The sequence below is a fragment of the Phasianus colchicus genome, chromosome 1 (genome assembly GCF_987193195.1).
Source record: "Phasianus colchicus chromosome 1, bPhaCol1.hap1.1, whole genome shotgun sequence".
Taxonomy (NCBI): domain Eukaryota; kingdom Metazoa; phylum Chordata; class Aves; order Galliformes; family Phasianidae; genus Phasianus; species Phasianus colchicus.
In genome coordinates this window covers 65,251,014-65,267,892 of record NC_143436.1, presented here as the reverse complement: position 1 = coordinate 65,267,892, position 16,879 = coordinate 65,251,014, and the positions used below count along the sequence as shown (strand labels likewise).

At 37.6% G+C, this 16,879-nt stretch overlaps 1 protein-coding gene across 8 annotated transcripts in view; it reads right to left on the bottom strand.

Moving 5' to 3' along the window:
- Positions 1-98: 98 nt before the first annotated feature.
- The window catches only part of PLEKHA5 (pleckstrin homology domain containing A5), a 168,416-nt gene continuing 151,635 nt past the window's right edge, over positions 99-16,879 (bottom strand). For all 8 annotated transcript variants that reach the window (XM_031597813.2, XM_031597807.2, XM_031597810.2 and 5 more), the window contains 7 exons: positions 13,831-13,946; positions 12,361-12,570; positions 9,358-9,516; positions 7,903-8,030; positions 6,924-7,069; positions 5,673-5,777; positions 99-2,797 (listed from right to left, as the gene is read on the bottom strand). In XM_031597813.2, coding sequence (XP_031453673.2) covers positions 5,683-5,777; positions 6,924-7,069; positions 7,903-8,030; positions 9,358-9,516; positions 12,361-12,570; positions 13,831-13,946 — 854 coding nt within the window. In that variant the 3' untranslated portion in view covers positions 99-2,797; positions 5,673-5,682. The remainder of the gene's footprint in view (positions 2,798-5,672; positions 5,778-6,923; positions 7,070-7,902; positions 8,031-9,357; positions 9,517-12,360; positions 12,571-13,830; positions 13,947-16,879) is intronic.

Sequence of the window (16,879 nt, the reverse complement as noted above, 5' to 3'; positions counted from 1 at the left end):
TGCTGCATTATTCTTAAGGACTCTTGCTTTTGAAAAAAAGTACATGTTTTGTATATACAAGTGTCAGTGCAATAGCCAATAAAGCAATCAATCAGAAATATAAAAATATCCTAGATACAAACTTAAAATAGATGTTTGAAAGCTGACAATATCAGTATTCTAATATTTCTGTATCTCAGAGTACGATCACTGGGATGAGTTATTCTGATGAGGTAAAAGACAGTAAATGCTCTATGAGAACACAGAGCCATTAGTTCTTTTCCATAAGACAAAAAGATAGAGCACCCAATGAAATAGCAAGTCTTCGCTGCGAAGTGCTCACAGGAGTGAAGTTACAGTCTGTGAGCATGGCTGCATTCCTGCACCATTCACGTTTTGCCATCTTTGCCAACAGTTACACCAGCAAAACTTGCAAATTCTCCCATGCCCCCCCAAGTTCAGCATAAATTGCACGTACTGTGCAAACACACCAAACTGACAGCTGCTTCAAACACAGACAAGATCTACAAATGTCCAAAAACCACTTAGTCATTCTTTCCTTTATTGGTTGCAAATCTTTTTTTTGGCAACAAGGACAGAAAGAGACTGCAAAGCTTGACAGCTGAACAGCTCTCTGTGTAAGAGTTAGGGAGGGAACAGGGTGTGTTATATTTGTTTTGCCCCAGGTGTTCCAATGATGCCACTGAACTTAAATCTCAGCTGGCTGAGCTATAAAAATCACATTCCTACTGTTAGCTCTGCATTTTGGATGGAAAGATGTGCTAATCTGGGGCTCTTGTTCCAAAAAAGAGGAAGGGCTACTTGGTCAAACTTTAAGCTGCATGCTGTCTGCCTGCATCGTGATTCATCTTTTTTCCTTCTGCCACCTCTTTCGCTATGACCCTCCAAGCTCTGCTGCTAATTTCTGCCTCCCAGTTCTCTGCTTTTCAAAGAAAAAGGCAGAGCAACAGGTAGAAAGTGTGCTCTGTGTCTTTGTGGCATAGAGCCCCAGAAAGAACTGAGAGCAGAGCTGGGAGAGGCAGAAATGTACACTGAATGCAACCTCCTTCTCAAAGTGGTAATGATAAGGAGTTAATTTCAAACCATGTGTCAATCTCAGGCACTCCTCTTTGGAAAAGCACAGTGAATTATATATTCTCTAGTACCTTAAGATTAACTTGAATGGGCTATGATTTGTGTGATAAAAAGAGCACAATGAGAGCTGGCAGTCACCTTCTTAAGAAACTTTCCTTACTACTTATGGCACACACATGCACCAAAGCACAGAGTGGTTGCTTGAATCTTTAAAAGGTTTCTTAGCTTTATATCTTAGATTCAAAAGCTTGCCCTTTGAATCATTTCATTTTTCATCATTCTTTTCTAAACCTCTTGTCTCAGGCAAATTCAGACAGCTGCGTAAGAAGGAGAAGTGAAGCCAGCAACATCTGTAGGATGATGACACTTGACAAATGGCCTTGGGTTTTCTTTCGGTTTCTGGAAGATGCTTTGCAGATGTCAAAGCCTCAAGGAATCATCATATATCTCTCCTTAACCCCACTGAATGTGGCATTCGACGTTTCCAAGTATTGAATTACTACTTGCCACACTGCAGCATGGCAGGCTATTCTGTCTCAAATAAACAGGCAGGAAATGGAGGCACACAGAATGACTAAGTGATTATTCCAACATCACGATACAAGCCCGGGAGAGTCAGGAGCTGAACCTGTATTTCTTGCATCTCGATCTCACGTTGTCTTTTTGTTGTATGTTGCAGCCTTATTCTTTCCTGGAGAGGAAGACTGGAATCTTAAGAGTCTGTCATGCTACTCTGGTTGACAGGTGGTGTCGCCAATGAGATAAGATTGTTGCACTCCCCACATCAAAAGGTGGAATATGCTGTATGACATCTGCTTGCTGGAAGAAATACTAACCATACCAGTCCTTAAGAACATCAACATTTATTTAATATGATATAAAAGAAATGGGATATGAACATTCTTATCTGAACAATAAGTGGCTTCTTTACTTACATCGCATGTGCTCATTGTATAATATATATACAATGAACATAATTACATTTGTACACAAACTAAGTACTGGATTGAGAACCTGCTTATTGCTGTACACACTCTAACCCAACAAAGGAAAAGCCCAGTACCTCAAAATACCTACACTCCATTTTATTTAAGTAAAAGTAAGCACTGACATTAAAGTATATGTTGACAGAAGTGTGGCAGTAACTGCTGACATTGCAACCTGACCAAGGAATAATTACAGCAGAAACAGGACATCTTTTACTAAGCAATAATAAAAATGGCACATTTTAAATATATCTATATGTATATATATATATAAAAATTTTTACAAATAAAATGTTAAAACAATAAATTGTAGTGTTTAAAAAGTGTAAAACAGGGTTTTAGTGGTGATATGTAAAATTAACTGAGTGATGCATCTAACAGAAGCCAAAAAGTAAACTTATGTGATCCGTACTTAAAAGAACATTAACTTCTGGAAAATAAAGTCCTGACTATAGGCTGCACACTGAGAAGAGCCTTTATTTTATGTGCACAGAAATCATAGCAGCAAGCTGGTATCAGGAGAACGATCTGAAGGTTGTTGAGTGTACATATGGGCCATTTAAAGCTCTCTTGGAATAAACATTTTCCAGGAAGTGATAAAATGATGCTCTGTGGCCAAAAGCATCAGAACTATGAATTTCATAGATTTAAAATATACTGTACAATATCTTCTCACATTTCCGTAGGTCGGGTCCATACATCTCAGGCATGAATTGTTTCAACAGAAGCCATTAGAGCTGAAAGACAGACACAGGTTAGGTTACCGTATTTTAGCAACAACAGAATATTGTATAACACAACTCCTGGGATTAAACACGGCACGGAATGTCTGACCTCATCATAGCAGCAGTTATCACTGATGTAGAACATAATAAAGTATCTCAGAAATAAATTGTTTCCAAAATCAGCTTTCCAGAAAATTCATTGTCAGCAAGAAGCAAAAGTAAACTTTTTTCAACTTTACACAACTAGGAAAACATCTTTGTCCTGAGAGTTTATCCTGTTGCATGTAGCCAGCTCCAAACATTTTCCATATAGAACCAGGGACAGTGGCTTTGACAAATGGTCCTCCCGGCTTTGACAAATGCCAGGTGCTGTTTGCAGCAGGACACAGCACTATCCCTGCATGAGGCCGTGCTGGCAGCATCACTCTAGGCATGCTGAAGTTCCCGTGCTCAGCCCCGGGCTTGCTGCCTTTTGGTTATTACTGAAAGGACTTCTATAAATAGCTGTTGGCAGTTTGTTGGTAAAAGTGTTTCTGAGCTTTAGATCCTGGTGCTGCTAAAATTTCATTATCCCTCCACTATTCTGCTTAAATGCAATGCTTAAAATGTAACAATGTCAGAGGTACCCATCCAGAATGTGCCTCTGCAAAGCAAGGGCCATAACAGAAAAATACCTTTGTGCTAATGGGTTTTCCTTAGTCCCAGAATATCCTATGCCACCAATTTCCTACGCCAAATTCTCCTGGCCCTGTGCCCAGAGTATCGTTTTACTAATTGACCAAGCAAGCCAAATATAGGTATTACCTCATGATACTCTGAGATCTACCATACATTTTCCAGATGCCACATAGGAACAGGACTAATGCTGCAGCCCTCTAGTATCCAGGATTTCTTTCATTTGAGAGGCATCCAGCTCTTGCATGTATCTTTTACTGTTCCAAAACACCAGAAATGGCAGCACAGAGGGGAAGGGGCAGAAACTATTGCAGGCAGACAGACCACACTCCTTACACTATGTACACTAGGCCCATCTCAAAGCATGAATTGGCTTTGGAACTCTTAACCAACAGAGGTAACAAGTGCACCAAAGAAAGGTGGAGTGCATATGCACGCAGTTGAATAGTTTTCTCAACTCAATTCAAACATTAAACAGCCGAAAGGGGTATAATTGATTTTACTTTATGGTGGTGCATATATAAGCAGAGCAATAGTTTTACAACTGGCAGCCCAGATGAGCTGTTTTGCCGTAAGCATAACAGTGCAATTCTAAGCGTTGCAGCATCATACTCAACATGGAAATGTTGTAGCTGCATACTTACTACCTGCGAGGTTATAACATGCTGTGGGATGTCAAGGGTTAGTTGTTCCATTACAAAGCAGGTCACTATGTGAGCGCTTCACTTTGGCTACTCTCATGTTTAGCATTATTAATTAAAATGACTTTGCTGAACTGATCGCTGGGGCTGATGACAAGGGCTAAAAGTAACTTGATGCAACTGGTTAAAAAAAAAAGCAAAACAAAAAAAAACTCTGGTGAAGCTTCAGGTTGCCTCCCCTGTCAAGGCATCTGTGCTGTGGCTACAGAAGGAATTCAGCGGTGTGGTTTCAATCACATCACTACCCTGAAAGTTTGTCCTATTTCAAAACACAAAAATGTTCAAACATCATAAATGCATCAGCATTTATACAGTGAAATTAAAATCTTTAACACAGATTTCCAGAAAAAAAACAAATCGTGTCACTTATTTTTAAATGAGTTCATAAAAACACTTTTAAGTGAAAGCACAAGAGTCCAAACTAAATTTCATAATGATAGACTGCATACAGTAGAAAGTGAGCAACTCTGGTTTTGGTACTGAAAACAATCTTTTTATGCAGATTCCTGCACTTAATTCATGCAGGATAAAGTGTTTATGTTGATTAATGTCTAATTTTACTAAGATGAAAGCTTGGCAATACAGGTTAGGACAATAAATAAGAAAATGCATTTTCAGATCTCTCAATGCTGAAAGACTGAAGAGTCTCAAATATAAGGTTTCCTTACATTTAATTTATGGCATTAACTATGGCTTTCGACATGATCATTGAAGCCAAGCTCATTCCTTTAGCAGAAAGCCTACTTAAATAGACAACAAAGAGATGTCGATCATTTTAAATGGTGGCAAAGTGCAGTAGCATTCAGGTAGGTATCATACTGGTTTCCTTAAACAGCTGTACAAACAATTATGCTTTATGTATGTCCAACTCCATTTATTGAGACAGTAACATTACAGGTAAGAACATGTAAATCTAGCCAAACTCATGCTTTCTAACTTCCCTGATATCAGCTAAGACAGGGAAGAATACTGAGTAGCACCATCCCTATAGAAGTAAAACTCACAACGGAATTGTTACATTTCACTCACCCTCATTTTTTCTTTCCTGTTTTTTTTCTTTCCTTTCACGCCTCACTCATCCATATCTTAAGCCATAAACTCTTTGGAATATTAGACCATTCCCTTCAGTGCATCACAAAGAGATCTCACTCCAGCTGCCCAGTTGGAAGCAGCAAGATTCATTTGCACCTGAGCACTGATGCTGGTAGCTTAAATGTCTATCTGCTCTGTAAAAGCCTAGGTCTCTCATGTAATTCAAAGGGCTATTATCCTGCCACCTGTGGCAAAATAAGCCAATTAGTCCTTTCTCTTTATATTTGAGTATGGAACACATGACTTGCAAACAAGTCAATATGTATACTTGTTTTGTTTTCCAGTTAGTTTATATTCAACGCAGTAGATATCTTTGTCTTGCCAAATACTGTCTACAGATGTTTCTCAAAGATACCTATAGTACATACATTCAGAACAGTATTAGAAAAATGACAGGAGGGGTGGGAAAAAGGACGTACTTCTCTGTAACTATACACACATGAAATGTGATCCTTCTGTGAGCTGTGGTTGTGTAGATGAAGCTGGTGACAATGACGATTCTGGTGAAGAAGGCAAACTTTTCACTGCGAGTCATACAGCAAGATAAACAAGAAAACAAGTTACACAAGGCAAAAGCTAGCTGGCTTACATAGTAAACGTAAGCTTAAAAATCAACATTTCAAGCCACAATCAGTATAAGCAGAACCAAATGAAAGTTACACAAGTTAAGACTTAAAATCTGATCAGCACAGTGAGCACAACTTCTGGGGACAGCATAGCTGTTGTCAGCAAGGATCATTTCTTTTAAGAAACAAAACATCTCAGAAAAGACTCAGGCCTATACACAACTAGTAGATCATCTCAGGAACAAACAACAGACGCATGAATACTGATGTGTTATGTCAAAGGAAAAAATACGTACAATTTAACTACTTGGGATACTTTCAGACCCATCTTTATATCCCAGCTCAGTAACTATTTGTTATTCTGCTTGGTGCTACAGAGTGCATTTACAAGTTCCAGTTTTGATTATGAAGTCACAGGATAAAACTGCTGACTGCATTGTAAAGGTTCAGGTTATCTTTTATATCCATAGATTGAACTATCTGGCTCACTTAACCACTCCCATCACCGAATATCCTAGTTACATCTTAAATTCTATGATCAACTTCCTCCTCGCCCATCTGCTCCCCTCTCCTTTTCCTCTTTGCACATAGTTGTGCTTTTTTCCACCTTTTTGTTCTTGCAAAGTACACCGTGGGTCTTTGTACCAATCAGTTAATGTCTTCTGTTTCTTCAGCTGTTCCTGCATCTGAAATCATGACCAAATTCTGGTTCACAGTTCAAAACTTGAGGCTGTCCATCAGCCAGGAGATCAAATAGTTCGTACATACCTGGGATTGAGATACTGTTCTATAAGATACAGAGGAAGGGATTTGCTCCAACCAGTAACTACAATATGACTTAATTTTTGGCTAAAGCCAAATAATTCCCTGAAATAAATGCAACCACAAAATCTACATTAAAACCTCAGAAAAATGGAATTTCTGTAGCTACCCAGCAGGAAACTACTTTTCTCTATGTTGTAAAAATATATACTTAATATTCAGACCAACTCAGCACTTCTCAAATCACAAGGGTTTTTGAGCATCAAAAGCCATCATTGCAATGAAATGAAGTTTTACATATGTACTGTGTAACTTCTGTTTTATTCAAACTCTTTTCCATACCTGCTGTTGCCTGATTTCCTTTTGAAGACTGTGCTGCTAATTCAAATGAAGCAATAATTCCTTTTTGCTCTTGAACACTAACTGCTTCACTTTCTTCTGAACTGGTTTTGGGTTTGTGGTTTGCAACTGTGGTCACACTCTGCAAGCTGACGAAAAAAAAACCACGGCTTTTAGAACTCACTAACTTAATTTCAAGTGCTAACCACTAAGTATAGGAGTCACAATTTAATTTTCTTTTGTTAATAGACAAAGTTGCAACTGATGAGTTTGTGTAATAGAAGTTAAATACGTATTTTCAAATCCTTCTACCATGTAAAGTTAGACTTAAAAAAAAACATATGCTAGAAACGGAGTTCCTTTCCTTTGCATACTCATACAGATTCCTGCTGTGTGATACCTATTGATGAAGTATGCTGTGTGAAAGTTATGGTCTAATATAAGAACTGTGAAACTGTAGAATCTGCACAGCTTACAATAAAGTTAGGAATCATTAAAGAGAAAATATCTGATATACAGTCTTTGTCTAATTCTGCAATACTCCCAAACTGTCAAATAAAGGTCAAAAAAGCAGGAGATATAAAGTAAACTGTTCAATCTGTCTGTAAATGCAATGCTTTCATAAACACCACTGTTAAAGAGCTTGCCATAGAAGCCCTGGCTGAAGGTTTCATATTAAACTGATACAGAGCTTGGACTGACACTACTAAATACATTTTGTAATGCAAAGCCAGAATCATGAACATACCTGTAACTTGGGCAGTACCTGGGAATAAACATCGCCCCTCCTACCAACTCATTCCCTCTTACAGAACTCCTGCAGGTTTCTCACTGGATTTCTCTATATGTAAACCACCCAAAAACATATAAATATACCTTAGAAATATTTATGACAGTATTTCATTAGTTGCTTGGTACATTCAACTAATAAATACAATATGCAAGTTTAAAATAGTCTTTGAACATCTTGTTTTATTTTTACCTTATATCACCATCATGTGTTTCTTCCACTTTATTATTCTTTTCCTTTTCTGCTTTCTCTTCATTATTCACTTCTTTTGAGTCAGATACAACATGTGTATCTGATAAAAAATCATCAGTTTTTGTCAGCTATAAAAAAATTGAAATCATGAAACAAAAAAGCAGTAACACCCACTAAGTGGTAGATAAGAAATACACTATCAGGAAACAGTTTTATTAACAGACAAATTTTGCCATCATGTATACTTAGTAACTTAGAATTACATAACTTAAGAAATTTTTATCAATGCCATTCAGGTTAATAGAGTTATCCTGAAACTCATACCAGAACCAATGGGCAGGGCTTGTCTTAATTACTTCCAGAACGCATCTGAAACACTCTGGACTGCAGCCTGCCTCGGTTTTGTATGCTATCCCTCTGTGCACAATGCCAAAGATTCCAGCAACTGCAGTACTTGAATAATGAGCTTGAATGCTGCTCTTAAAGGTTTGATTAGCTAGGACCAATATTAGCATATTATGAAATACTTCTTTAAGGGGTTTGCATACTTAACACAAAGCAACTCTCAACAGAAAGTGTTCTAGAAGAATAACAAATACTAGCTATTTGATTTTATAACACTCTAAAATAAAAAAAAACAACAAAAAAACCAACCAAATATAAAATAGGAAAGAGAAAGGAGAAAGAAGTGGGAAAATAAAAGCAATGGGAGATTAATGAAAGAATACATAGTGAAAAAGATAAAGAAAGGTATACACAAGATTTAAAAAATATGACACTCCAAGGAGGATATGATTACGTGGAAACAGTTCTAGCAATCTGTTCTCCACAGTCAGTTTGGTTTTGCTGAGTCTTTAGGGCACTCCGCTACCAGAAATACAGAGGTAAATCACTGCTAATGGAGCCTGAGACTATTTCAAGACAGAAATCAATCTGATGATCAAACAGCACAGACTACAGTTACTGCCTACTTCCACATATGAGTTGCTGCATCGGACTTATGCTCTGTCCTGCACAGTGTTTGATGCACTAAAGCCAACCATGGAAAAAAGTCAGGTGTATAAAATGACCATCAAAAACCACACAGATCAATGATTATTAAAGATGCATCAGCACTGGGTTTGTTTCCAAACCCAAAGAAATAAAGATCATGTATGTTTTTAATTTTCTGGTTAATCAAGACAGTGAAAGATGAAATTAATGTGAAATTAAGTAAAGAGGAAATTAGAACAAAATTTAAGAAGACTGTATATGCATATAAGAAAATTCAATCTCTATGCAATCGACAGATCTGATACCTTTTTGCACAATTACTACATTTTTAAAATACAAAACTATATGTTAATCTTCCAAGAAAAAGAAATTTTGCTTGGCTTCCCATACTCCGCTGTCTGTGGTTAAAAATATTTTTCTACTGCAAGATAGGCTGATGAACAGTTAAGGAGAGTTCAGTACCTCTTTAGTAAAACCTGAATTATGTTCTTGTTCTCCATCATGTTTTACTTGCGCTATTTCTTCTTCAGGACTTTCATTATTTTGTTTCAAATTATTATCTTTAGTGGTGCTCTCTAATTCCTTTACGTGACTAGATACAGTATCATCCTTTTTGCGATTCTGCAGAACAAAATTGACATAGAGACATGTGTTCTAAAAACAGTTATTGCAGTCTCAGGTCGGAGTCTCGTGCTGTGCTAAGAAAGTTGTGTGAAAAATTTAAGCATCTTAACTCAAAACAGTTTTTTACATGACATTCCATTGCAAAGCACATCACAGTGCAATAAGGATAATGTTGGTTTTGGTTTTTTTTTGTGTTTTTTTTTTTTTTTAAGAAAAACTTGGAATTTTCTCATTATTATACCTTTCTAAACAGTTGAACCTAGCTGCTTTTTTACTTTTCAAGATTAATCTCCTTTTCCACCTGCAAAATTCTCTAGCATTTCTATCCTCTGAAATGCCATTCGTATTTAGCTTATTCACACACAGGTTTAGTAGAATTCTGATTTGGATTCATTGGGAGTTTTTGAAAATACTTCTTCTTGCTTATAGAAGGGACGGATAAAAATCTGCTGTCAGTGCAAAATTAGCTGCACACCTATGTGCACTCTGCCAAGTATCTCAGATATCTTCCAAGCCTTTGCTGGTAACTGATTTAACAGAGGTCTACACAATATCTGATAATGGCAGAGTATGAGCAAAAGACGTTAATAATTCCATATCAGTTATTCCTTAAAAAAATCTATTGCACATAGAATATGTTTGATATAAACATTTTGAGGAAGGGTGGTAGAAGTGACTTCAGATTCCAAACTGTGAACATTATGTTGGCATAAGAGTGAACCCAACAGAACTGAAGTTCCTACATGTTGCAACACACTAAGTACTAGCGTGGAGAAAAATAGGATCCAGGAAAGTAGTAAATCTTCTGGCTGAATTCCTGTCTGATTTAGCACATGCATGTTGGAAAGAGGAAATTCTATTAAAGTCAATCCACAAATCAAACTCTCTGCTTTCTTAAACTAAGTATGCACCCATATCTTACATTTGCTCCAAACAATAACACTTGTTAGACAACTTCCTTTACTATTTTGGTAACCACTTAAAAATTACAGTGGGCTATTCATAAAATCCTTCTATCTTTCCTTTCTTCACCAAAAAAAAAAAAAAAAAAAATCCAACTGAAAAGATTTCCAGCAGTTAAATGCCACTGCATCACTTTTCTGTATGAAATCAACAGGCATGGAAAAATTTCTTTTCTCATCCATGGAGCTCTGATTTCACTCAGAGGACCAGAGAACATACTGACACGACCAGCATTCTTTGGAACTCTGTTGGTCAGTGCTGCTGCTGAGGGTCTGACTGCTTCCCCATCCTGTCTCCCAGTGTGCTGGCAAGTCAGGTATAACACACACACATCACTGCAGTTTCCTCACCCTGAGGTACGAATTAACTAAGGAATTGGTGAGAATCATAGAATTCTAGGATAGCCTGGGCTGAAAAGGACCACAATGATCATCTCGTTTCAACCCCCTGCTATGTGCAGGGTCGCCAACCACCAGACCAGGCTGCCCAGAGCCACATCCAGCCTGCCCCTGAGTGCCTCCAGGGATGGGGCATCCACAACCTCCTTGGGCAACCTGTTCCAGTGTGTCACCATCCTCTGTGTGAAAAAATTCCTCCTAATATCTAAACTAAACCTCCCCTGTCTCAGTTTAAAACCATTTCCCCTTGTCCTATCACCCTATCACTATCCATCCTCGTAAACAGTTGTGACGCTCAAAGATGTGTAAACTCTTCTACAAGAAACATCTGCAGAGCTTTGCTTTGAACTTCTTGAGAAATGCCATGTTAATCACAAAAAAGTTTGGAGGAGCCGCTCCGCTCATTCACATCATTCACGATGTGGTCCCAAATAGATTTTCTATTGCAAAAGGAAAACTTGAGTTCAGCGCATTCTGGTGATCCAGTGCTGTTGAAGGAACTTCCCTATAGATCTGAAGACAATTTAGTGTGCTCAGAGGAAAAAAAAGAAAGCTAACGTATGTGTGAAAATAGGCACCTTCTAAACAGTGCAATGCATTTAATCTGGTCTTGGATAAGCAGATGCAAAACATAAAAGGAGATATGTGTATGTTACTGGGAAAAAAAAAAAAAAAAAAAAAGGTCAGCATGATCTGAAGAAAAAAAAAGTATAGCAGAAGATGGAAAAGATAACTTCTATTGAAAAAAAGAGAACTAATTTCCTGACTCAGCAGTCAAAAACTAGTATACTTACATACTAGTGGAATTTTTTTGTTCAGAGATTTATTGTAGCTCAGTATTTATTTATTTATTTAAGACATATTTCCTGGTCAGTGTCAAGCAATTACATCCTTGTCTTCTCTCCCCACCCATACATGTTCAACAAACACTCTGCTTTGCCTTAATTGCTTAAGAATGCATGAAAATGAAAGTGATTTATTTTTCTGTATTTATGGACTCAACAACCACAACCAGAGAGCACCAGTTAACAGCAATCATCATAAATATACATTTCTATCTAGAAATGTTTTATAAATTATGTTATAGATGTTTGAATATGTTGCATGACAGAAAATCTTCATAATATATACATCAAATGAATCATGGTTCTCCCTGATACTGCTTTTAGTCACAAAGTGTGCATTCCTGCTGTTTGCTAAATCTGACAACAAGCATGAACTGTTAACAAACATCACAATGCATAATCAAAGATCATATGTAGAACTGAATTACTTATTTCCCTAAAGAAGTGACTTCTACTGTCATTAGATACAAACATGAAGGTTGTCATCCTCCTTTCTCTTGTGTCTGGCAGAGAATTGCAACTGCTACTCTATATGAACAATCTCAATTATTAGACACCTATACTATCACATGACTTTTCAAGATTATTACTTTTATTATTTTTTTTTTAAACTGTTTTTAAGAACTTGGACCAACCTGTGCCGATTTGAATGGATTATCTCTGACAAAAGACAGACTCTGTGAAGGTGACTGGTCTGAAACACCAATAATATTTAGTCCTTTCCTCTTCTCTCTCAGGCAAGCTTGTTGGTGTCTTTTTATTCTTTCCATCTGTTCCTCCACAGTCATTCGAGGCCGTGTGCTTTCTGCAAGACACAACTGCTCCACTGCACTTCTTGGTCTTTCCTTAAAAGGAAGAACATGCACATTCTTTGAAAACAGCAAGATTCTTAACTATTTAGCTTATCAGAAAAGATCACCTAATGACTATTAAAAAACAGAGGAACAGTGGGCAAGAAAAGATCTCCCGTGTATACAAACAAAGCACAAGATTAACAAAGAAACACCAGAATTAAAAATAAATTAAACAGTGACATTGTTATCATCAATGCTTAACATCAAGACAATGGGTACATACTTTCTCAAACCTTTTGTGTGAAGTTGAAATAATTTACCAGACATTATACCAGAGAGCTGACTCCCCTAAGATGAAAACTTAGGAGAAATTTAACGATCGAGGACATTTATACCAGTTGATCTAATATTCACTTCTGCCTTTTTATTCCATTCCCAGTTGGGGATCACCCAATGGCAAGCTCAGGCTGAAACAAACTGAATTTAGCACCACTTAAAAATGTGTAGTTCTAAGCACTATATTATTCCAAAACAATGGCTTTACCCACTCTAATCCTGAAATTCACTGATTTTCAGATTTTTCTGTCATAAAAAATACAGAACTATTTACTTTGGGCAAATGGTTGCATTCAGCAGATTCATAGCAACTGGTTTCATTTCTGCAAGTGGTACCCGTTTTCCATTCAGCATCCTCTCTCCTCTCCCATTCTTCCCACAACTTATCCTCTCCTATTCATCCTACAACGAAGGCAGAAAATTTCCCCACTTTTGCCTAAACTACATGTAAACATCTGCCGTCAGCCCAGAAACTGCAGGACTCTAACCTGACATTCCAGGTTTACTACCCACATATTGATTGCTGCATTTTCGTTTTCTGGCTGCTTTAGGTTTTTCCCAGATCAATTTAGTACTGAAATAAAATTCCCTATGTATTTTACAGAGGCTGTTAAAATGCTCCAGAATCCAAATATGCTCTTGAAAGCTTTTAACCAAAGATGCTTCATGTCTTTTCAACTTAAGCCCAAACTTCAGTTTCCAGCTGCTTTGTAGATTTAGCATTACCATTTAGTTCTTAGCCAGCTTTAGTGTAATGAAATCTCTGTGCAGTTTAACATACATGACCTTTACAGTTTTGTCATTTTCTCTACAGCTCTCAGTTAACTGAGTAGATAATATTTCACTTTATATCACAGTGATTTTTATGTAAAGGAAATAAAAAAGATAGCTGCAACTTTTCAAGTAACTGCAGAAACTAAAGTTAGAAATTAACACCTCACTATCCATCAATGCTTGAAAGCCACTTTAAATTACCGTTCTTAGATCTATCTTCTTATTCTTCCTTAAAGTGACATAGGATGCTATTGTTGAGGACTCTGGGGTTGGTGATTTGGTTCTGGGTGGTACAACTCCCACTGGGAAATGCGAGCCTGTGAAACAGTAAAGCAACATACTAAGTCCTATGTAAAGCATAATCAAATGGTACATTGTTTTCTAGTAAAGGCATTTGTCAGCCCTGGAAACTACTCAAACTCTGCATAACTGTGACATCCATTAAAGTATGCAGGCAGATGACCAGCAGGTTAGGCAGAGAAGAGCATGGTTCAATACTGCATATGGCATGAGAAATTGCTGGACATAAAAATAACAGTGAGAAATGGACAAAAGTTGGACAGTGCTGTGTGCAATGGCTAGACTTCGCATATAAAAGGGGAACTATGTGAAAGATAGTCCGGCTTTCATAGATTCATAGGCTTCACAGATAACAGGAAGGCAGAATCTGGGACTTTCTGTGGAAGAGGGCTTGCTAGGCCAGCAGGTGACCATACCAGTACAGCTATTCAAGGCCAACATTACCTAGATGATAGTACTGGAAATAATTTTTAAAAAGAGTAATGCAGGAAAAGTAATTACAGGTGGGTTGCTTATTTGGATAGAAACAAAGGTTGACAAAAAGAAGGGGCAAATCAGATAGGAAAAACAGGCATGGCATAAAACAGAGGGGGAATAAAAAGGCTCAGCTTTGTGTAAGCAGATTATTTTTCAGTATGCTTGTCTCATCAAGTCCTGAGCCTGACAACTGCAGCCTGTCCATTCCTCTTACTAAACTTTATACATACATATTTTTCATGTAGGTTTTCCTTTCCGTGTAGTAGCATGTGAGAGAATGGGAAATAGATCATAGGGCTGGGGCCAGAAAGATGGCAGAGCCTGCACGTGCACAGACTGGCTACCATATGGGCCGTAGGTCTGGATCTGCTACCCAGGAGGACTCTTCTGTCTATGCTAGATGCTAAATGAACTTAAGGCAGCAAGCAGAGCATGAGGTTTGGGAGCCAAGTGTCCAAGAGATCTTAAATCTTGAGATCTCACTACTGGAGAGGTTGGAGGAACTCAAGAGCTGACTGCTGGAGATACCATAGGTGCAGGCAGCCTTTGGAGTGGCCCATTTCTGTGTAGGTATGACACCAGCCAGCAAGCTTTTAGTCTGGTCAGCTGGCAAGAGAAGAGGATCACGTTTATCTGTGTTGTTCCACTTTCATGTATGTGCTGTTTTTATTTATGCAGTGCTTGCAATGGCACTGGTCTCAAAAATGTTGCACAGTTGTGGTTTGCTGGGTCTGTTCAGAGCATGTGTGCTCGAGCACAGTGCCTGTATGCTCAGCCTTGCAGCTCACAGACAGAGAAGTGCAGCAGCCAGGCTCTGTCTGGCTGGGAGCTGAGGATATTCTGTGTCCTGCTGCCCACCACACATTCTGCCTCTCGTAACAATAATTCACCACTGGAGTTTTTCTGCTTAGAGAACCTCTGCCAAAATATAATTAAGTTAGTAGAAAACTGAAGGTAAAAGTTACAAAAATATACATCTATAACTAGGTAATATGTTTCATCTTTCCTTCTTCATACATGCAGGAAATCAAAGTATTAAAAATAATGGCTTTTTGCAGTTTTTGCCTATAAAAATGGACTTATATTCCCCGATGGTCAAATTACCTCTCCTTGTTTTTCCTGAAGTCACACAGATTTCAGAGGACATACTGACTCAGTTGAAGGCCCAACTATTTCTCCAAATTGTTTGATAGGCTGACAAAATAGTCCGGAGTTATTTGAATGCCAAATACATCATTCAGAACAAAAACTATAAAACAACAGTTTGGGTCTCCTTTACACATGAAAAGGATAAAACACAGCTTAAGTCCATTTTCCTTTTGTGTCACTTTTATGTGCCACTCAGGTCATAAATATTCCTCTGCTTGCAGAGAGCTGTATGGGTTACTTTACATAGTCCTGTTAAAACGTTTCTCTGCTGACACTTGAAAAGGGAGGGAAAGGGCTGATAGAAAAAAAACATGAGGAATGTTCAGTACAGTAACACGCACAATGACTGAGAAAAACATTTAAAAGTTTCCTCTGAAATCTACTTATTTTTCAGAAGCATTCTGAAAAATGTCATCTAAGGATGATTTCTTAAAACAGATTGGAGGTTTCAGACATGAACTGCCTTTCAGTTTGTTTCCTTTAGAACTTACAAACTGTTATGACAGAACGGCATAAAAATGCTTGTTGGAACATCATATGGTTATAATGACATATGCACTACAAAGAATAAACAAACAAACAAACAACAACCCAAACCAGGAAGGGTTGTATTTTTCCTGCTGTGTAGGATTGTTATTGTCAGTGAGCACGCAGAACAAGAAAGTAGCTGTCAGGAAATCCAAAAAACATGGACCAAATGATAAAACACAGCTATGATAAACTCACTTCACTCTGTTTTGAATGAAGACAAATAGCCCTCCCTCCACTTGCTACCCTGAACTCCAAATACTATTTATAATAGAAGAATTTCTATTATTGCTTTCCTTTACTGAAGGTTGCTTTTCGGGAAGTGGACATAATAAAGTTAACTCCCATCTTTACAGAAAATAGCAAGTAGACTAGGATGCTCAAGAAGTATCAGTTAACTTTATATAGTTGGTGTAGGCTTCTTATGTTGTCTCAATTCATCTCCCTCGTGTCATAAATACCTGTAAATAGTCTGAAACACCATAGGCCAATAAAACGTAGGTATGCAGTGAAAAAGGAAACTTTAGGTGGTTGGTGATTAGCAAATCTCAGGCTAAATTCTGAATATTTTTGCCACTAAGTTAAAAGTAATTTAATACCTAAAGTGACTGTTACACCTCAGCAAATATCATATTCAATCTGAATTAAGTAATTGCCTGAAAGTGCAAGCTTAATTATATCATCCATCATGGGGTCATTCACATTGTTGGGCACCCAAACTGCATGCTCTCTTTTGTTTTAAAAGCCTATATGGCTGTTCTGGTGAAAGTAATATCCTTACATGATCATAGCTCTT